The 23141-nt window shown below is 40.5% G+C and overlaps 1 protein-coding gene across 3 annotated transcripts in view; it reads left to right on the top strand.

Moving 5' to 3' along the window:
• The window catches only part of GAS2 (growth arrest specific 2), a 98276-nt gene that overhangs the window by 35972 nt on the left and 39163 nt on the right, over positions 1-23141 (top strand). For all 3 annotated transcript variants that reach the window (XM_030200701.1, XM_030200700.1, XM_030200702.1), the window contains exons 5-7: positions 5516-5579; positions 13885-14023; positions 15609-15716. In XM_030200701.1, coding sequence (XP_030056561.1) covers positions 5516-5579; positions 13885-14023; positions 15609-15716 — 311 coding nt within the window. The remainder of the gene's footprint in view (positions 1-5515; positions 5580-13884; positions 14024-15608; positions 15717-23141) is intronic.

Raw genomic sequence — 23141 nt, 5'->3', positions numbered from 1 at the left:
AGTCCATACTCACTAATCATCAATGCATCATACATCCACTTCTAACCCTCGTCCCCCGTAATTCCACATCACTCATACGTTTACTCACAGGAATTATGTACACCATATGTCTCTGTGTCTTAATACTGCCCTTTAAGCTTCCCATTGTCTCTTTCCAACGTTTCAATGTTGATGTCCCATTGTTATAGTCTTAATGATACTTCGATGGTCTCACATAACTTCTACAATGTAACACATAACCAAGTTGTTAACAAATGTATTTCCATTATTCATATCTTATTGTAAGCCACACTGAGCCCGCAAAGAGGTGGGAAAATGTGGGATACAAATGCAATAAATAAAATAAATAAATATCGCATGATTTATCCAGTTAGACCTTGATATTTTCCCTTTTTTACCTGATCATTTAGCATTCATGTTCTATATATATTACCAATTGTATATGTATTCTGAAATGACATAAGCCATGACGGAAAATTGTAAGCCACATTGAGCCTGCAAATAGGTGGGAAAATGTGGTATACAAATGCAACAAATAAATATTCAGCGCCTAACCAGATCAGTTTAGCGTCAAATAGGATCATATATATAGTTGTTCTATCTTTGACCGGTTAGCACTGAATATCGACATAACTGGTTGGTTGTTTTTTTAGCGGTTAACCCCCCCCCCCCCCTAGATATTCAATTCCAGCCACCAGAAATGGCCCAGCATTGAATATGCAGGTTTAACACTGGCAGCGGATAGCGAAGGTGCTGCCTGCTACCAGCTGAATTTGGGGCCCATACAGGATGAGTTTATATATGGCGCCTAAAAAAATTGGCGCTGAAATCAATGCCGACTATAAGCATATTCTGTAATCGATGCCTAGATTTTGACATTGATTGTAGAATAAGCTTAGTTGCTATTTCAGTGCCTAAAAGTACGCGCATCCATGTATACCAATGAAAACATGGCGTAATCCCGGTACATAGATTTATACACACTGGACCATATTCTATAACTATGCACTTAATTTCAGAACACCCACAAAATGCCCATTTCCCTCCCCATAACCATGACCCTTTTTGCCTGCACGTGCTAGAAGTTTGGCACACTTCATTACAGAATGCGTTTAGTAAGTTGTGCATGTAAATTTTAATCAGTGCCAATTAGTGTTCATTATTGCTTGTTAAGTGCTGTTATTAGCACTCATTAGCTTGTTAAACTTGTTAAATTACATGCATTGGTATGGATCTCTAGGCATTCAATATAGAATCTGGGGGAGAGTGCTTAATTTGTCCCTTTTTATTATTTATCACTGCCTGGAATTGCCAATCCATTTTTCTCACTTGTGAAATAGCATTAAAGCAACACATTTTATTTTGGAGTTGACTGTATCAGAATAAGTTGCTCCCAATTTGGGAAAAAAAAAGTTTTGGTTCTTTTGTGCCTGCTAGAATAAAACCTTTTTTCTTAGGAATCAAGCCATTAATTTGCATCTTGCTTGGTATTCTAATGTTTGACCAAGCAATTCACCATTTTGCTCAGTGTAGCATCCCTTTGAGGATGATAGAAGCATTTTGAATATATTGATCAAATCTAAGAAGAGATTCTGTAGTAAAAGGGAAGGACCTGCATGTTCTACTTGACAACATAGTGGACAGCAAAATTGGGTACCTCTTTGGCCATCCTTGGGTCATAGCTGCTTGTCTGAATCTCCTTGATTTCCTCCACGCACCACACCAACGTCAATCTCACCCCCATAGCAGTGGGGTGGTTCTGTTACAGTCGAAGCATAGCACTAGGAACAAGCCTGCCTTTCATGAAAGGGGGGACTGAATTTTTCAGCACTTGCTCAATCCCTACAGGTGCCCTACTACTATTTATTCTGGTTTCCATTCCAACATGAAGCCCACTCAACAGACTACATGGGCATGTGTTGACTCGCAGTCCCCACATTCAGGGATTGAAGTGCTGTCTGTTGTGTCATGCACTGAGATAGACAGACAGACTCAGGACACACTGCTGTCCTGGAAGGGGCAGAGGGAGAAGAAGAGGGGTAATATAGTACTCGGAGGGAGTGAAAGAAAGCACGCTTGAGGGGGAAGGACAAATTTTGCAGTGATTAAAAGCAGTAAATTCCTTGCATGAACCCTGGGGTTGTTAGACATCTGTGACCCTGCTGAATAAGTGTTTTAGTACATGATATTTGGCACTACCAAGATTTTAAAAATTCAATGAAATCACCAAGCAGACATTCACTACAAGGCACCCTGGTATTTTATCACCCTCCTAGGAAAAGTTTAAAGCCTTGTGCACAAGGATCTCCATTTACAGTGGACTACTTCCCCTGTTGTGTGCAGATCAATTAAGTTTCCTTAGGCCACCTGCCAAAAATATTCTGCTCAAGTTGATTTCTGGGTGAGTGGCCAGACTCACATCTGGAATCCACTTAGGAGCTTCTAGGCAACTGATACTGTAAGCCCATAAATCAGTAGGATGGATTTTTTCCCACCTCTACATATAGAAAATTGTGACCAGTTCACATATTGTATTAAGCACCTTCATTCTGATTTTAGAAATAATCAGCCAAACTATGCTTCCCATTATGACAAAATAAATTATCCCTGGGAAGTCCAGGCCGCAGTTGTACGTTGAACTATGTTTTAATTCTAGAGAAGATGGCCTTTTTGAAAGCAAAATCTTTTGCCATGAAATATGATTTTGGTGAAATTTGAGGAAATGAGGAGACAAATGAATTTTGAGGGAATAAAACTTCTTCATTCTTCACATTTTTTACGAATGCCTGGATTATACCATCAAGTGTTAAATGCTGAGAAGAGTTGTTCACTGCCCCCTCAGGTAATCTTTGTAATTGCATTCTGTTCTTAGAAAACAGTGGCCCTTTTACTAAGCTGCGTAAGCATCTACGTGTGCCCAACGTGCGCCAAAATGGAGTTACCGCCCAACTACCATGTGGGTCTTGCGGTAATTTCATTTTTGGCGCACATCCAATAAGCATATCTGAAAAAACATTTTTATTTTCAGACGCGCACCAAGTGGCATTTGACAAGTAGCATTCTTAGGTTGGCTGCCACCCGGGGCGGATCACCACTGCGCCCCCCCCCCCGGGTGCAGTGGTGTCCGTCCCCCAGGGTGCAGCACGACCCCCCCCCCCTCCCCCCCGAGTGCATTCTTAGCTGCAGAGAGCAGCCGTGCGGCTGTCGGCTCCGCTGGCTCCCTCTGCCCCGGAACTTTGGGGCAGATGGAGCAGGGAACCAGCATCCTCAGAGGCCATATATTCTACATGAAACAGCAATGTAGTATTATCTGTCTCTCCCGTTATACATTTATAAAGCACATATATACATAAATCTCATAATGCTTACCAGTTACCATAGGTTGTTGAGCACTCGATAAGCCATTTGCTCGTGGAGATGCCAATACGGACACCCACACATGCGCATGGGTTGCAGCAGGAACCCAGTATTTAAACACCATCACTTAAATGTTCAGCCACTCAATTTATTTAAGGCCATAAGGAATTACCGTATTCCACCTAAATATCAAGCGTTGTTCCTTTCACAATAACATCAGAGGAATATTGTCCCTTCTCTCAGATCTAACTTGACTTAATACCACAAAATGTAACTCCTGTACTAAATGTTTTTTTAAATTGCCAATGGGGGATACTATAGTGGCCTCTGTGCGACCAGTGCGTAGATTGCTCAAATGTTGTGCTATTCGGATTTTAATTTTCTTTGTGGTTTGGCCAATATACCATAAACCACACGGACACTGAATGCCGTAAACACAATTCATCGTGTTGCAATCTGTATGACCCTGCAGTTTGTATTTTTTACCATTCGACTGGGGGAATATGAAAATGTGGAAGAGTGTGCTAGATTTTACTAGAAATGTATTTCTTTGTCTTTTGGGGTTGCTGTGCTTTTCCATCAATGATTGGAGTTCTTATTTATTTGTTTGTTTGCATGAGAAGTATTTCTTTTTTAATGTAAACCGTTCTGTTTTGCAATAGCAATAAGAAACGGTATATAAAATGAATAAATGATAAATGGTATGTATATTGGGATGTGTGAAAAAGTTTTTAAAATATGAATGGTAATGTTATTAATTAATGAACAAAGCATTTAATAAAGATTGACAAGTAAAATTGACAACAGTTGTTGGAGAATATGTATGATATACAGATTACAACTAATTATTGAGTGTGTACCTAGAATAGAACGTTTAATGAATATGTATGAGATGGATCTGCATGCACTTTCTCCATTGTGTGCAAACTTACCTCATGCTTATTCAATGTGGAGATTCAGAAAAGCAGACTGGCTGGGTGTGTACCCTGCCAAAATCACTATCAGAATGCATAAAAGATACTCATGAAGCAAATATGAATTTTGTAGATAATTATTGATCTAATAACTCTTTACTGGATCAGCAGCCTAAGCAAAAAAACAAGGCAGATTCCTTCCTTTTGTGTGTAGTTCCCTCTGAATAATTGGTGTTTTCATATCCATAGGTACATTGCTAACTGGTGAGAATTCTGTGCTATTCAGTATTAATTAGAGTTCACATCCCACCCAACTCTTATAGAAAATGTGAAATATATATCATTTTTGAACCTATAGCTATTTCCTACACAAATTAGTTTCTCTAAAAAAAAAAATCTGCACATATTGTATGCCCTTTTGGGAGGACTTTCAAAGGAAAGTGATTGACCAATTAGGATTGCCAGTCATGTATGGAAGTTCATCAAGGGGGTCTTTTAGTTTGGTTTACCGGTATTTGCTATACCGCCTTTGCTAACTTAGCAGATCAAAGCGGTGAACACGGTAAGAATTCAAAAGAAAGGGAAAGGAACTACAATATTCAGATAGGAAAGAGGATTCACCATATATAGAGAGAATATCAGAGATAGTAATGGAAAATAGGAAGGGAAAAAGGGAGGTTGAGGGCGAGAACAGAAGGTGGAGAGGTCAGGTATTACTAAGATTAAGTGAGGGCTAGGCCTTTCCTGCTTAGTTTTGATTAAAGCAACTTCAAACGGACACACTCAAAAGATTCATCTCCTTCAAAAGACGGGGGCAAAAATTGTCCAACAGTCAAAAATAGCCCAGCGTCTAAGAAATTCTTTATTTTCCAAATACTTGAAAATTTTTATATATATAAAACAATTTTTTGCTTCCCCCTGCTTCATCAACTTTACAAAGGTGTGCTAGCTTTTTGTTTTTTTTTAGCACTCGCTAAATGCTAGAGATGCCCATAGGAATATATATGTGTGTCTCTAACGTTTAGCGCACACTTATGTTTAGCACGCGCTAAAAATGCTAGCGCACCTTAAGGGGCTCTAAGCTTGGTTAGCCAACCATACTTATGTGTTGAAGTTTAATGATAAATTTTCATTAAACTATTTATGAAAGCAATTCAAGTGAATGGATATTAGATGGTTGTTGGGATGGATACAATACATCTTCTCTTGTGAATGTCTCTCCCATTTTCCCCTCTTTTTTTCAGTTCTTCATAAGCAGCCTAGGGAAGTGTGTCTCTGCTTGCTGGAGCTGGGAAGGATTGCTGCCAGGTAGGAAAAAATATTCAAAGAATGAAGAATTGTTTGTGCTTTGAACTCTAACTATCGCAAGTCTGCCTTAGGAGGCATGGGCTCAGATTAATGTTCAAATGGCTTTGCATGAAATCCAAATGCTAAACAATGATTATAAGGGGCATCTGGAGACCAGTTGTTCAAAGAAACTTTTACAATATTAACCAAATGTTATAATGCTAAGGTGCACAGACAAAAAGGAACTACAGTGTTTTATTGTTCAATGGTGGTGTACAAAAAGAAGCAAGTTACAAGCATTTACATGTGCACTCACTATCTCATGAACTGTTTCCTAGAAATTAATTCACCAGATAGCAGAATATGGCATTAGATTAAAATATATTCACAACTTTTTTGTGTGTTGGTTGAGAGGGGAGGAGTGGCAGAGAGAAGCCAAAAGTGTGTTTCCTAAAGCAATATATAAATGAGCTTATGTGAATTATATTTTGGTCAGAACTATTTTAAATCTTGTTCCCGTTTCAAGTCCAACTCTGTCCTTTAATAAAGTAACTTACAAGTGGCAGCAAGCACTACACGGGAGCCATTTTTTCCAGCTGTGGTCCTATGAACTTGCTCGCCCTAACCTGAATGAAGCGGAGAAGGGTTTATGCTACCAGTTCCTCACAAAAGGATCCTGTGTCATGTGAGCACTGAAGTGGTTCTGGAGCTCAAGATAAATGGTTTTTAAGAAGAGAATGAACCCTCCTCTCTCTCATAGCTCTCTACAAGCTGATCAAAGTCAAAGGGAGGAGATCAACATTACAAAACCTTGTAGATCCAAAATGTTGAGAAGCGACTGCTTTTGGACCCATGACATAAAATCATCCAATAGTTGAACTTTTGTAACTTATGTTTTCACATATAAGGATGGAGTTGGGACTGGTGTATTACAAACTGTTTGCTCTAATAGAATTCATTAAAACCTCATTTTCTTGTTTCTGGTGACTTTAGTCATGTTTTTCCAGAGACAGTCACATATATGTGCCGATAATACCTACCAATTACTACTATGATACTTGTTGCACGTAGGCAGAGTACACTGCAACAACTCCTAGCTACCTTACTATCTGGTCAGTAGTCTTACATAAATATTGCCATACTGGAACAGACCAAAGGTCCATCAAGCCCAGCGTCCTGTTTCCAACAGTGGCCAATCCAGTTCACAAATACCTGGCAAGATCCCAAAAAAGTACAAAACATTTTATACCGCTTATCCCAGAAATAGTGGATTTTCCCCAAGTCCATTTAACAATGGTCTATGGACTTTTCCTTTAGGAAGCTGTCCAAACCTTTTTTAAACTCCACTAAGCTAACCGCCTTTACCACAATCTCTGGCAACGAATTCCAGACTTTAATTACACGTTGAGTGAAGAAACATTTTCTCTGATTCATTTTAAATTTACTAAATTGTAGCTTCATCGCATGCCCCCTAGTCCTAGTATTTTTGGAAAGCACGAAGCAGAACAAAGCCTTTCAGATCAGCTGTTTCTGACGTCCTGCACATTGTACGTGCAGGATGTCAGAAACAGAAGTAAGCCTTTTGCGGGAAGAAGAGGACATCGGCTGGCGGGGGTTGGGGTCCCCCGCCAGCAAAGGTAGGCGACGGCGGGTTGGTGGCAGGAGGGGGGGTCGAGAGGGTCATTGGCAGGGGGGTCCAGGGCCCCATGTAGCTACGCTACTGGTTGTAATGCAGCTGCAGTGCATCTATGATATCGATATCTGCCTGTGGGCAATAAACTACTGAGTGCAAACTGCAAAGAGCCATCCATGCCCATTCCTTACTCCGTTCCAGGGTATGCAAGTATGCTAATTAATTGCACTTATTAGCACATGGTGGCTGTTATTCCAGTGCCGTAACCATTACTACAACTGTGCACTGACAATTACCACACACTAATTTATTTTATTTATTGGGATTTATTAACTGTGTTAAGTGCCACATGGCCCATAAGTATCAGGATAGTAACATAGTAGATGACGGCAGAAAAAGACCTGCACGGTCCATCCAGTCTGCCCAACAAGATAAACTCACATGTGCTACTTTTTGTGTATACCTTACCTTGATTTGTACCTGTCCTTTTCAGGGCACAGACCGTATAAGTCTGCCCAGCACTATCCCCGCCTCCCACCACCGGTTCTGGCACAGACCGTATAAGTCTGCCCAGCACTATCCCCGCCTCCCAACCACCAGTCCCGCCTCCCACCACCGGCTCTAGCACAGACCGTATAAGTCTGCCCAGTACCATCTCCACCTCCCGCCACCGGTTCTGCCACCCAATCTTGGCTAAGTTCCTTAGGATCCATTCCTTCTGAACAGGATTCCTTTATGTTTATCCCATGCATGTTTGAATTCCGCTACCGTTTTCATTTCCACCACCTCCTGCGGGAGGGCATTCCAAGCATCCACTACTCTCTCTGTGAAAAAATACTTCCTGACATTTTTCTTGAGTCTGCCCCCCTTCAATCTCATTTCATGTCCTCTTGTTCTACTGCCTTCGCATCTCCGGAAAAGATTTGTTTGTAGATTAATACCTTTCAAATATTTGAACGTCTGTATCATATCACCCCTGTTTCTCCTTTCCTCCAGATTATTTTTTTTTTGTTACATTTGTACCCCGCGCTTTCCCACTCGTGGCAGGCTCAATGCGGCAATGGAGGGTTACGTGACTTGCCAGAGTCACAAGGAGCTGCCTGTGCTTGAAGTGGGAATTGAACTCAGTTCCTCAGTTTCCCAGGACCAAAGTTCACCACCCTAACCACTAGGCCACTCCTCCACTCCATGGAGTATACATGTTCAGGTCCGCAAGTCTCTCCTCATACGTCTTGTAACGCAAATCCCATACCATTCTCATAGCTTTTCTTTGCACCGCTTCAATTCTTTTTACATCCTTAACAAGATACGGGCTCCAAAACTGAAAATACTCCAGGTGGGGCCTCACCAACGACTTATACAGGGGCATCAACACCCCCTTTCTTCTGCTGGTCACACCTCTCTCTATACAGCCTAACAACCTTCTAGCTACGGCCACCACCTTGTCACACTGTTTCGTCGCCTTCAAATCCTCAGATACTATCACCCCAAGATCCCTCTCCCCATCCGTACCTATTTAGCGAGTGCTAATTCCATTATTTATTTTATTTATTTATTTATTAGGATTTATTTACCACCATTTTGAAAGAATTCACTCAAATATATTAGCACTCACTAAGCTTTAGTAAAAGGGCCCTTTTTAATGAAGAGATTCACCCCAGGCAGTATATAGCAAGTATAGCTCAACATAATACTTAAAAATATAGATATTTTAAAATTATAATGTATTAATTTTTACCAATATAAAGCAAAGATACCATATTCCAAATATGGAAAGAAACACAAGCATTGCTACTATATGCAAAACAAAAATTAATTATAGTATCAAGAGCACACATAAGAGGGAATGAATAAACAAAAAGAAAATAGGAAGTCTCATATTTAAAAAAAAAAAAAAAAAAAAAGGAAAGAAAAAATTCTGGGCACATACCCTCCCCCACTAACCAGCCCTTATAATTATACAGTAGTTCAGATCCCACCCTTACTGGTCCAGCAGAAAAATTCTCTAAGTGGAATAAGTTGCTTTAACAAAGGTGGACATGAGCTAAATAAGGCCCCCTTTTACAAAGCACGGGTAAGCCCAATGCGGGCTTACCGCTCGCTAAAAAGGAAGTACCACTGGGCTACCACAGCAGCCCAGGCAGTACTTCCTACTCCTAGTGCATCGTCATATCCGGCTCTACAAAAAAATATTTATTTTTGTAGCGCCGGTATGTACCTGGCGGTAATCGGGCAGTGCCGCATGCTGCCCTGTTACCATCAGGTTAGCGCTGGAGCCCTTACTGCCACCTCAGCGGTTGGTGGTAAGGGCTCCACCAAAATGGCCATGTGGCAAGTGAAGCACTTGCCTCATGGCCATTTATTAAGAAAAAAAAATTAAGACCTACCTTTAACCAGCTGCTGTAAAAGGGGGGCAGTGGCGTAGGAAGGGCGGGGTGGCGGGGGCGGTCTGCTCTGGGTGCACGCTGCTGGAGGGTGCACGCGCCTATTGGTTCTGCTGGTTCCCTGCTCCCTCTGCCCTGGAACAGGTTACTTCCTGTTCTGGGGCAGAGGGAGCAGGGAGCCAGTGAGGCCGACAGGCGTGCGGCTGCTCTCTGCACCCTCCAGCAGCCAAGAATGAACCCAGGGGGAGCCTGATGCGCCGGGGAGGGCTTGATGTGCCGGGGAGGGGGGTGTCGTGCTGCACCCTGGGGGGACGGACGCCGCTGCACCCAGGGGGGTGCGCAGTGGCGATCCACCCCGGGTGGCAGCCGACCTAGGATCGCCACTGAAAGGGGGCCTCAGCGCGCATCAAAAACATGCGTCAACATCAGCAAAGGCTCCCTTTTGCCACAGCTTGGTAAAAGGGACCCTAGATGAGTAGACCTAATTCTGTAGCCTTGAGCAACTATAATGCACATAAACACATCTATAATGAATAACACAAGAGAAAATGATTTTTCCTTTGAAAAGTTTTACAATTTGAGATCACTTTAAGATCGCTTTATGCCTGACTGTGAGTCACTTTATGGCATCAAATATTTTACCTTTTACCACATCTTTGAAGGATAATCAATAGAAATAAAACAAAATAAAACATGGAAAAGAAAATAAGATGATACCTTTTTTATTGGACATAACTTAATACATTTCTTGATATAGACTGTTACAAAAATGCTTTGATGTTTCACTCATATATACTGTCATCTACCAACGTTTGTTTATTTCCGATCTGACGAAGAAGGGCAACCTTCGAAAGCTAATCAAGAAATGTATTAAGTTATGTCCAATAAAAAAGGTATCACCTTATTTTCTTTTCCATGTTTTATTTTCTTTTATTTCTATTGATTACCTTTAAAAGTGGACTAACACACCTCTCACATCTTTGAAGAAACCCTATAAAATGGAAAAGGCAGTTTATTTGCAGAGAGTAGGAGAAGTCTGTGTGTGTATTGGGATGACTTTTGGAAACCTAGCATGTGATCACAATGTATGCCCACATAAGTCGTTTAAAAAACAAAATAATACACACAGGATAGGAGAACTCTACTAATCACAAACTTGAATTTTAATGTGGTCATAAAGACGTTTTTGTTTTTTTCAGTCAAGCTCCAGTTGTCTTTTGTTTGAATGCTCCAATGTAAGGAACAGCTTTTGTAGATTTTTTTTTTTTTTTTGTATTTAACCTTATGCAGGGAAAAGGAGTTTAAAATGCAGTAGACTATTGTTAATAGACTCTGGTACCAATTTAGCAACTTGGAGTATTTTTAGATGAACAAGGTCAGAAAATGCAATTCCCCAGCTGAGGCAAAAAAAGCCTGTCATAGGGTGTAATGGCTGCAAATAAAAGAAAAAGGAGGGGTGGGGGGGGGGGGGGGGGAGAGAGATGGAAATGGGACTTGATATACTGCCTTTTTGTGTTTTTTGCAACTATGTTCCAAGCGGTTTACATAGTATATACAGGTACTTATTTTGTACCAGGGGCAATGGAGGGTTAAGTGACTTGTTCAGAGTCACAAGAAGCTGCAATGGGAATCAAACTCAGCTCCCCAGGATCAAAATCCGCTGCACTAACCACTAGGCTACTCCACAAAAGGGAATATTGTCATCATTCTGGTTAACTTCCATCTTTATTCTTCATCTTCCGCTATGAATAAAGCCATCCTACCAATCAAAATATGATGAGGTCTGGGATGTAGCAAAAGTGTAAGAAATAATTCTAGTCTGTTTAAAAAAAGTTACAGTAGGACTAAAGATTTGACAGTTTGGCTTCTGATCTTAATGAAGTATGAAAACAGCATTCCTGGGAAAAGTGTTGGGGGAGGGAGGGGAGGAATTGGGTATGTGATGGATAAGGCTGAATGCCTGCAGGTGGAGGCACAGTGCTCAGTGGGAGTTTGGTGATTTATGGTCTGTGAGCAGCTCCAGACAGACAGGAAGCAAATGGGTTCTCTACAAGTGTTTACTCAGTTCTGGCAAGTGATTCTTTTTAAGCAGACTGCACCAGCTTTTCCTTAGTATATGCATAGATTTTTGTTTCATGTCAATTAAGTATTATTCAAAACTCTAGATCAGTGTTAAATAATCTCTGCGGCATTTTCAATGTTTACAAGAAGTAAATCTTTTGTAGCTCTGCAGATCAATTTTAAGGTTGGATCTTTTTCTTTTTAAATGCAGTCGTTGCTGATGAGGAGAAATACGTAAATTGTGTTCAGTCCTTATAGTGATACGTCATGGTGGCAAACACATAGTTGGCAGAGAGAAACCTAAATAGCCCATCTAGTCTTCCCAGTAGGGTGGTCAGGGTTGATAACTGTGGCTCCATGCAGGATACCCTCATCTTTTTAAAAGATGTATGGAGGTTTTGAACTGTAGTGCTCAATTCTTGCTTTCCGTGTTGTGTATTTGTCACACACCTTCTTGAATTCATCTCTGTTTTGTCTCCTCGGCTTCCATGTGTGGGGGGTGGAGGTGGGTGGGAGGGGAGATTCCAGACATCCACTACCCTTTTTGTGCTGCTCCTGGACATTCTTCTTGGCAGTTTGAGCCAAGCCTAGTGGTTACAAAGCTAGGCTGACAACCAGGAAAGCCCAGATCAAACCCCCCCATTCCAAAACTAGCCCGTTTACACGGGCTCAACGGCTAGTCATTACATAAAATGGGACCTGTGTTAAAATAGCACATGTTAGTGGCAAAATAACAGTAGCCCATATCGATAACTTCCCCTCCTTAGAGTGAAGAGTTTGTCTCTGGTAAACAAAACTGATATTGTGATGTCATAATGCCTAATAAGCACACAACTATGGAACGCATTACCAAAAGCCGTGAAAACAACTTATGATCACCTAAACTTCTGGGAATCATTAAAAACTAACTTGTTCAAAAAGGCATACCCTACCGACCCAACTTAAATGCCTGTACCCTGCAACACAACGAAAGCAAAGCTCGTAATGGACATATAATAACTCTTCCTCTCTACGATTCCCTAATGTGTCTGTACACACGAACCTTATTGTACCACAACATTACTGTAATTGTTCATACCGGAATTGGCAAACGCCTTTAAGGTACTTTGTAAGCCACATTGAGCCTGCATATAGGTGGGAAAATGTGGGATACAAATGTAACAAATAAAAATAAATAAATAAGAGCTAACCTCATCAGTGTCACCAGTTAGAATGAGGAGGAAATCAAGGAATTTCATGCTTAAATATAAATGGAGAAGATTATATTTTCAATATAATTTTCAGGTCAAACAGTCTAAAAAGGAGTATTATTCAAAACTGATGATATTGGAGTGTCCAAGTTTAATGAAACTAGTTGGTATTATGAAACAGCTGGCCAATGTGTCTTTATCTATCTATCTATCTATCTATCTATCTATCTATCTATCTATCTATCTATCTATCTATCTATATCTATCTATATCTATCTATCTATCTATCTATCTATCTATCTATCTATCTATCTATCTATCTATCTATCTATCTATCTATCTATCTATCTATCTATCTATCTATCTATCTATCTATCTATCTATCTCTAATGATTATGTAGATTGTATTCCAGCTGCTAGAAGTTGGTCCTTTTTCTCTGAGGTTTCAATGATGGAAGTTGAGTCAGTTGTGAGGAGTTCGTCAGCAACTAACTGTCCACTAGATATGTGCCCAGAATATTAGGGGAAATATATGCTGTAGAAGTCTCTCTCTTTCATTTATGGTTCCATACTGGTTAGATTGAACAGAGGACTAGAAATCAGGAAAGACAATTTCAAATCCCACTGCCACTCTGAATATCAGGTTTTCTTTTTATGTGATGCAGCTTGCATTTATTTATTTTTTTTTAATTTTTTGTTACATTTGTACCCCACGCTTTCCCACTCGTGGCAGGCTCTATGTGGCAGGCAATGGAGGGTTAAGCGACTTGCCCAGAGTCACAAGGAGCTGCCTGTGCCGGGAATCAAACTCAGTTCCTTAGTTCCCCAGGACCAAAGTCCACCACCCTAACCACTAGGCCACTCGTGTTGATTTTGTGATAAGCTCAGTACCCCAGTGATAGCGTTTGCACCTCTTTAAGCAGGAAACAGATGTATGTACTGAATCTGCCCATCTCACAGGGCTAAAAGTGTGATACTCGCTCTATTGCAGCATTACTGTAAATTCTACAGGCATTTCTAGGACGGTTAAGATTTCTAACGTGTGCATTTTTGAAAAGGTATGGCGTGGAACCTTCCGGATTAATAAAGTTGGAAAAGGAAATAGAAGAAACGCTTGCAGTCCCTTCTCCCTCTCCCTCACCTTCCCCAACAAAATCATCTGGTAAAAGGAGCACAGGCAAGCTGCTGGACGATGCTGTAAGTTTCTCTTGCCAAACTATTCATTTTGAATTTCAGACACTGAATTCTCCACAGATCAGTAAGTTTCCAGACAAAATATTCTTTATCCAAAAAAACCTTTAAATGCTTGGCCTGATGTAGTGCAGAGAGAAAATTCACTGTACAGAAAACTATTGTATCTCTTAACCTGTAGTGTAATCTTCTAGAATGTCATTTTGGTGAAAACCTGCAAGATTCCTGTATGTATAGCTATTGTGATTGAATGCAAGTGAGAGACTGGTTTTACATAGTTGCAGGCTTCCTGCCTTTATAAGATAGTGTTGCTGGAGAAATCACCTAGGTGTTCCATTGCCTGCCACAAGGAAAGTACCAGAAGGCCTATTTTGCATAGAACACCAAGACGGAATTCAGGCGTCTGGGTCAAGATGTGCTCAGTTCTGGTAGTATTTTATAAAAGACTCTGCTGTATGCAGAGCGTTTTATAAAATACACATCAGGAGGTGCAGAAGCACATATGGACTTGCTGGCATATACAGAGTGAGCATCCATTTAAATGTGTACACAAAGAACAGCGGCATGTAAGTTCTGACTCTTACACATGGAATCAGAATTAAATGTCTATGTCTGAAACCAGTGGTTCCCAGGACAGGTTTGGGAACCCTGTCCTGTGGGCTCTACAGCCAGTCAGGTTTTCAGGATATCCACAATGAATATTGATAGGAGATATTTGCATGCACTGCCTCCACTGTATGCAGATCTCTCTCATGAACATTCATTGTAGATATCCTGAAAACCTGACTGGCTAGGAAACCCCCATGACAGGTTTGGGAATATCTGTTCTGAAATATTTGGGGAAACAGCTGTTATTGAGCAGCACTCCACTAGAGCAGGGGTTTTCAACCCAGTCCTCAGGACACACCTAACAAATCAGGTTTTCAGGATATCCAGAATGAATATGCATGAGCAAGATTTACATACAATGGAGGTACTGCATGCAGATCTCTCTCATACATATTCATTGTGGATATCCTGAAAACCCATGACTGGCTTGGTCTGTCCCAAGGACTGGGTTGGAAACCCCTGAACTAGAGGAATTAGGGAGATAGCCCCCTTAATTCTCCAAGGGTTTTCCCCCCCCCCCCCCCACTCCAAGAGAAACTAGTCATTGTGACATCATTAGGATAATACCCACTTATGTTTCTATGATTGTAAAGATAACCTGTTTTATGCCAGCTTGAACAACACTGTTGTATATGTTTATTTTTCTAAACCAGGTGTTTCTTGCACACAAACGTCCATTTCTCCTTTATTTTAGAACAAGCATTACATTGGCATATTCCGTTCTAAAATACAGGAAAAATTGAGGCACACTGAACCACGCGCCTCAATTCCTACTTCTGTGTCTTATCTATAGTGGTGCTGTAAATGTACTTATTGCATTTACCATCAAAGGATAAACTTTGTCTCCACTAGGAATGCCTGTGCTCTAAGGTTTATCTAGCTGTTAGAGGTTACTGTTTACAAGATTTGGTCCCTTTCTTTCTTCTCTAGGCCTGTCTTCTGCCCTCCTGATCCATCTACGATCTCTCTTTTTTTTTTTCAGGTACAGCACATTTCTGAGGACCCTCCTTGTAAGTGCCCTAATAAATTCTGCGTGGAACGACTTTCACAAGGAAGATACAGAGTTGGAGAGAAAATCCTTTTTATCAGGGTAAATTATTTTTTTTTAAATCACGAACCATCATAATTTATGAGAAGGTGGTGCATCAATCTTTACATACATGTTATGTTACTATAGATTAAGTCTCTTCAGAGTTTTATACCAGTTTGAGTTCCTAGGACAGATTTTAATTCTAGAAAAGTACTGGGGCCACGAAGGGGTTTTGATCCAAATCTGCTTGATTTTGTTGTTTAGGAAGAGGGATTGTATTTGTTTAAAAATGTTTTTATGTGGATTGTTTTAATGCAATGCGCATTAAAATGTTAAGAACCCCATTACCCATCAACCATACATATTGCCAAAGGTAGACTCTGATTTCTAAGTTCAGTATTCCTCTTGTGCTTCCATCCAGATCCTCTCAGAAAGCTTACTTCCACCCAGTCCTCAGCACACACCTAGCTGTCAGGATTTCAGGATACCCACCATGAATATGCATGAGAGATCTGCATGCAGTGGAGACATTCACATTTTGGACATCGTCACAGGACGTCCTCAACTGCCGTCGCTTCCCCTCCTTAGAAAGGAAATCGTGTGCAAATGAGCTAACAGTGAGCAGCTCATTTGCATGCAATTTCCTTCATGCATGACCGTTCCTTTCTGGATCGGTAAGGGAAGGGCTTTTTCCATTCAGTTAGTGGGACCAGTGCACTACGAATGCTGACTCCTCCCACGACCAAATGGCTTGGATTTGGTCGTTTCTGAGATGGGCGTCCTCGGTTTCCATTATTGACAAAAACCGGGGACGACCATCTCTAAGGTCGACCTAAATTTCATGATTTGGGCAACCCCGACCGAATTATTGAAACGAAAGATGGACGTCCATCTTGTTTCGATAATACAGGTTGCCCCGCCCCTTTACAGGGCTGTCCTTAGAGATGGGTGCCCCCGTTTGATTATCCCCCTCTCTGTCACCTATGAACCTTAATGCAATATAACTCTGTATTTCTCATTCTGGAAATGGCGATCGCCATTACGGAACAATGTAAGCCACGTTGAGCCTGCAAATAGGTGGGAAAATGTGGGATACAAATGCAACAAATAAATACATAATACATATGTACTGTCATTCCTATTCATGGTGGGTATCATGAAAACCTGACTGGCTAGTTGTGTCCTGAGGATTGGGTTGAGAATCTAAGCTCATGGTTCAAAAGGGACAAAAGTGATATCTAACCATATTCTAAAAGCAGCCATACTCGAAAATGCCAGCTTTGGGTCAGTCAGTGCCATTTTGAAATATAGCACTGGCAGGACCAGAGTCTCTTTCCCTTTGGACCCAGGTATAGTGTGTAAGTTGATTTGTGTTTTGAGGGAATGGAAGAGGAGTATATGGGGTGGGGGATGTCCAAGCAGAAGAGAATAGTAAATTGAAGTTGGCATACATGTGCTATGAAGTTAGTCAGCTGGAGGTTAGCGGCTTTTTGAATGAGAAATATTCCATTTCAACAACAAATCTAAATTGGAAATTTTTGAAGTGAAAGAATTCTCTAACAAGTACTACACACAATTCTTCTCACAGTGAAAATAATTCATTGAAACTAGTATCTTGAGGTCTTGAATCTGATATCATTTGCTTCCAAAACCTCCTATTATGATTCACTTTAGCTAATGAAATAGCACTTTCCCTTTGGTTTTGAAATTAAAAAAGTATCAGAGATTTACAGAAATATAAAATCCTGTTCAAAAAGCCAGTCACCAAACTTGCTACTGTACACAATTCAGCAATATACACTGTGTAATTCTACTGTATGAAGGACAATAACTATCCATGAGAGAGTTAAAATGTGTAAATTTTCAAAACTATGTATAAAAAAACCCTAAATGGTCAGTAATTAGAAAAAAATACAAAATTTGAAGGAACCGCTATAGTATGTATACACCAAAGCTACTAAAGTGGAGCAAACTCCCACTCCTGATTAATCATGAACACTTTTTGAATCAAAACACATTTGTGTAAAAATGAGGAGCAATGAAGGAAAAAGACCCCAGTTGGTTGTTATCCTCATGCGACAAATGTTAAATAGTTCCCATGCCGGGGTACATCGCTTTTTCTTTTCACAGCTCACAGTCTCGATCATTGGCCTAAAAAAACCTCCATTTGAACAAAATCTTTAACAATCAATCTCATGTTCTGTCATATGGTGCCCATTAATTTCAGCAAATTATTTCACATTGTGTATGTAAAGAAACATAGTTTTAACAGCAGCAGCGATCCTAACAGGGAACCATTTCACCTCCCAGGCTTCTTCAGGGGAACCTTACTCCCTGCTGATGCATACAAACAATAACAGCTTTCTCATTGTCTTGAATTCCCTCTGTCGCGATCTATTCTCTTGGCTGCTTTGGTCTAGGTGTTTACCTAGGGCAATAGAAATTGATTAAACTGTTTAAAGCAGCCAAGATCATAGATTAAACAATTTATGTCGGGCAAGATGTGCCAGATGACTTAAAAGGGGGCAATCCTTGAAAAAGCTTTTTTAGCGAAACTCATGCCATGTTGGATGTGAAGAACCCTTAGCTAACGAAATTCAGATGAGTACCTTAAGATGATGTCTATAGAAGTTTAAGATAAGAAATAGAAGCAATAGAATTATTCAAAAGAGGACCAATGATGAAGTTAGTCTGTTAGTCACAGTGGTGAAAGTTTGACGGCCCCACGCGACTCGGCTGAGGTCCATAAGGATAAGTATATGATTTACTGAGAAGTGAAGGAAGTGTTTGCAACATTCTAGACATCCATGAGTGTTTTTGGCCAATTGTTCTGGTTTAGTCCATAGAAAAATGTTACACTGTGCAGCAATTCAGTTTATTCAAAAGTATTGTTAGTCCAATAAAAAGGTGATATCTTATTTTCTTTTCTATGTTTTGTTTTATTTGTATTTATTACCTTCAAAAGTCCTTAAGTCCTTTTGCGGTGCTCTTGTTCTAGGAGCCAAGAGAATTCATCTCACTGAATTAAGGACTCATACCTTTTCTTAAAAACCCTGAGTCACACCATTCTGTCTGATAGAAACCAGATCACTTGGAAGTACCCAACAGGAGAGTCCATTCCATGTGCTTCATTTCCAGAAGCAACAGATAGTTAGTTATTAGCCAGGTAGACGTGGGAGTTTCTATCAATGGTCATTGTGCTACTTATCTTGTCATTCTCCATCCTCTGATTGATGTTTGTCCCATGACAGCACCCTTCTCTCTGCACATAGGCTTGGATGTACGCAGCTGCATCCTGTGCCAGATTTAGATAGGAACCAGAATACTGCTGCCATCCATGCCTGTGTTGGACCTGTTTCTGCTGCCATGCTTTAAAACTGGCTATAGGAACAGCAACTGTGACATCTTTGAAAAAGTGCAGCATGGGGCAGGGAGGGTTGGAGCCAAGGGACATTCTAAGTTCCTGCAGAAACCCATGTAGCATAGTAACATAAAGGGACAGGAGATGGGATTTGATATACTGCCTTTCTATAGTTTCAAATGAAGCGGTTTATTAATTAAATTTATTTATTTGGATTTTGCCCACACCTTTTTCAGTAGTAGCTCAAGTTGAGTTACATTCAGGCACATTGGGTAGTGTGTACAGGTACTTTGCTTGTACCTGAGACAATGGAGGGTTAAGTGACTTGCCCAGAGCTGCAGTGGTAATCGAACCCTGCTCCCCTGGTTCTTAGGCCACTGCACTAAACTATTAGGTTACAAAAAGCCTGCACAGTCCATCCAATGTGCCCAGCAATCAAATACATTATCACTTTGTGATTAAACTAACAGTCCAACAGCATTAACAACAGTTTATGATGCCTTCCCCTCCCCCCGCTGAAATACACAGCACCCACATTCATAGCATACAATATGAATGTGATATAAAATTCACCTATTTGGTCCTGATCCTTCCTTGCCATTTTCAGGGCTCAGACTGCAAAAGTCTGCCAGGTGCTGACCCCAACTACTAAAGAGGGTGTGGCTTCTGCATGGCCTGTTTATACAAAGAAATGTGTAGCTTTGACATGTAAACACAGGCCATAATACACATTTCCTGTTAGGTGTTGCTCCTTAAATACACATTATCAGATGGCATTTGGTGGCAAATAAATTTGCAATGAACTGATTTAAATGCCTGAGCACTTTTAGTGATCCAAAAGGTACAAAGTGTTTTGCTATTATTGTGCTTTACATAATTTGAATAATGAGAAATGATTTGTTTTTGCATAAAAACACAGGACTTTGGCACGTTTACATTTATAGAACCTGAAGGGTTTTTTTCAATCTTGATTAATTTAAAGAAACCTAACCGATTTCTTCAGTGTGAGCTTTTCCAAGTTATTTCTGGGTCGCACCTGTTCTGCTCATTCACCACCTTCTTCCATAGTATTATAACATTGAATGTAACTCAACATCTAAATGTGAGCAAAGTCTTTCTAATCCTGTTGCTATGGAAACAGAGCTAGGAAATTTCTTTAGGGATTTACTGTGAATAGAGGCATCGGCAATGAGTGCAGCTTATTTCTATGCTACTCCTAGAAAAAATATGGATCTTTTGTGTAGAGCAAGAAGCACAGTACAATAAAACTGATTTTCATGTGGTATCCAGTGTCATAACACAAGGAATTGGAGTGAAACGCTTCTCCCATACAAAATGTGCTTGCATTTATTATGAAGGGGTCATCGTAACATTAGTCTACATCTTTGGGTCTTGGCAACTCTAGATTATATGTAGAGGTTCTTCATATTCTTAATATTGGTTTTGTGTACCTCATGCTTTATTTAGTCTCTTTGCTTTTGTGGTTTGTTGAATAGTGTGAGGGTAATGTTGGCAGCCATTTTGGTGAAACAAAGCACCTGATAACAGGATTTAGGAGTTTGATGATCAGTAATTCTCTCCACTATAAAGATTGTCCCTCTTGGGTTTTAACCTTAGAACTGCAAGTTGGTCAATTAATACAATTGCTAGAATCTTGCAGGGAAAAAAGTTGGCATGCAGTGAGTCCTTGCTTCATGCGGTCTCGACACTGTTTCATTAAAGGTTATAGGCATTGTCTTGTCAGTTGAGATGATAGATCCTGACAAGAAAACTCATGTTCTCTTGAGTGTATGATGCATGGTCTATTTATTTTTATTTTTGCCCTTTCCTAATTCTGGATCATCTCTGCACTGGCTTTTGCCATGTTTAGTGGCTCAAAAGCTGGGGGAGGGGGGTGTGGAGGGGGATGTTTTCTGGCACAGTGAAATAAACTATATCCTAGTGGTTTATTTCAAATATTAATTATGCTTTGATATATCTTGGAAATACAAAAGCATTCTATTTTATGAATTATAGAAGTACTATGGAACTTTGTAGTAGAAGTTAGTTGTGTAAAACTAGCAGTTGTAACATTTTTTTTTTCTGTACTGTGCTACCACTAAGGGTCATCCTTCCATATTAGGAGCAATTTCCTCTATGATCTTAGAGGTAGTCCAAGTGATTACCACAAGGATCATCAGAGATATGTTGAATCCTGGAGCCAGAAGAGGTGAAAGCGGAGGGAAGATCGCTCCTGCTTCATGCCTTCTGACTACCAGGGAACCCCTGAGTGAGCCCTCAGGAGGATGGGAGGAGGGTCAAGGGGTATGCAGTGTGGGTGGTAGGGAATGGCTGAGGAGGATCCGATCAGGGGCTTCACATGGGGTGGATCTTGGTGAGAATTGGATGGGCCTTCATGAGCACATTTTTTTCCCCTCAATGAAGAGCAGCAGCTGTATTACCAGTAATACGGCTACACATAATTCCACCTGTCAAGGTGGCATAAAGTGCAGCTGTGCTATGAGCATTTGACAGCTAGAGTGTAGCACTAACCTACACACTCTAGCTGTCAGTCAGCCATTCACCTCTGCCCACAACAGCCGCCTCTTCCATTAAACAGTTGGTGTGTGGGTTTTTAGTGTGCTCTCTGGTTTTAACTCATGGTGATGGTTGGTGCACAACTACACTAACATCTATTGCACAGTAAAACCTGCATTAGCTGCTTAACACAGCTTAATAAGAGCCCCCCGCCCCACCCCCCAGTCATTTTACAATTTAGTTTTGTTTCTGAATAATTGTATTCTTTATGGCGTTGTAATGATGAGAATATCAGGTATCAGTGTGAGGAGGAAAATGGAGATTTCAGTGATGGGGAATCGATGAAGAGAGACAAAGTCAAGCATGATGAGGCCTTGATGTTCTGCTTCCTCCAGTTCTTCATGTTCTACCATTGATTGGGTTTGGAGTTAAAGACATGTGAGCTGGAGATCTCTTCTTACTCCAGTAAAGTTTGCCTAATTAAACTTTGCAGTAGCTATGTGGACTTGGTGTCTCATTAGACAAACGGAGGACTCCAAGCAAGCAAGCTCTGTCATTACCAGACCAATAGAAGCCAGCTCTGTGGGTGCTGTGGGTGCTTGAGCACCCCCAATATTGAGAAAATTCCATGTATGTGTCCTAGGAGGGGTTATTTCCATTGGGCTTAGCACCCCCAATAAGTTTGAAAAGTTGGCTCCTATGCAGACCAAATCTACTGTCATATTTAATTTGGTCAGCTGAAATAAGAGTTGGCACCTGCTGTACTTGTGAGACTATGAATTGCAGGAAGTTTTAACAGGACTTATTTAGAGGGCCATCTACTAATGTTTAGGGTTTGCCAACTGCCATGGGGTCCTTTTGATCCTTGTGGGTCCTGTGGCAGATAACCTACACTAACCATTAAATGGCCGCCTTAGAGTTAACTGAGGTTTCTTTTTGCAAAAGAGAGGAAAGTGAGAAGACGCGGCAGACCATGTCAGAGGAGCCACACAGTTATCTCTCTTGGAGTGCCACAGTCTCCTTCAGTACTGATATCTATTTTTGAATTTAAATATCTTTATTGAAAAATTTTCAGAAAAAAGCAAGTTGCAAAGACAAAATACAAGAAAACCTCTCATTAAACTCTAAATGTATAGTTGTCTAGAAACTCCCATCTGTTAAATTTATAACATCTAACTGGATGTCTTTGCTCTAAAATTATCTCATAATCCCTAAACAAGCTAACCCAGCTCCACCATAAATGAGCATTCAAATCAGTTATTTCTTATTACTATTCTTCCAGTGGTTAACAATAAGTTTTATTATTATTTCACAGTAATTTCCTTTCAGACTCTATAGTATTCCATTCTCAATGGTACATTGTAGAGTTATTAAAGAGCGCAGTAGGCTATCTAGATCCATTATTAATAATTTGAAGTCATGCCTCAAGGTAGGCTTGAAATACATTTGGGGGGGGGGGGGAGAGAGCAAAGGATTTTTCTTTTGATTATAGGCCAGTTTTTATTTTATGCATATTTACAGGTATGGCTCTGCTAGGAGTTTCATTGCCCTATTTTTACGCATATAGGACTAGATTAAATATATAACGCCTAAAAGAAAATCAGCAC

The sequence above is a fragment of the Microcaecilia unicolor genome, chromosome 4 (genome assembly GCF_901765095.1).
Source record: "Microcaecilia unicolor chromosome 4, aMicUni1.1, whole genome shotgun sequence".
Classification (NCBI taxonomy): domain Eukaryota; kingdom Metazoa; phylum Chordata; class Amphibia; order Gymnophiona; family Siphonopidae; genus Microcaecilia; species Microcaecilia unicolor.
Note: the sequence above shows the minus strand (reverse complement) of the source record. Positions and strands in the feature narration are given on the sequence as shown.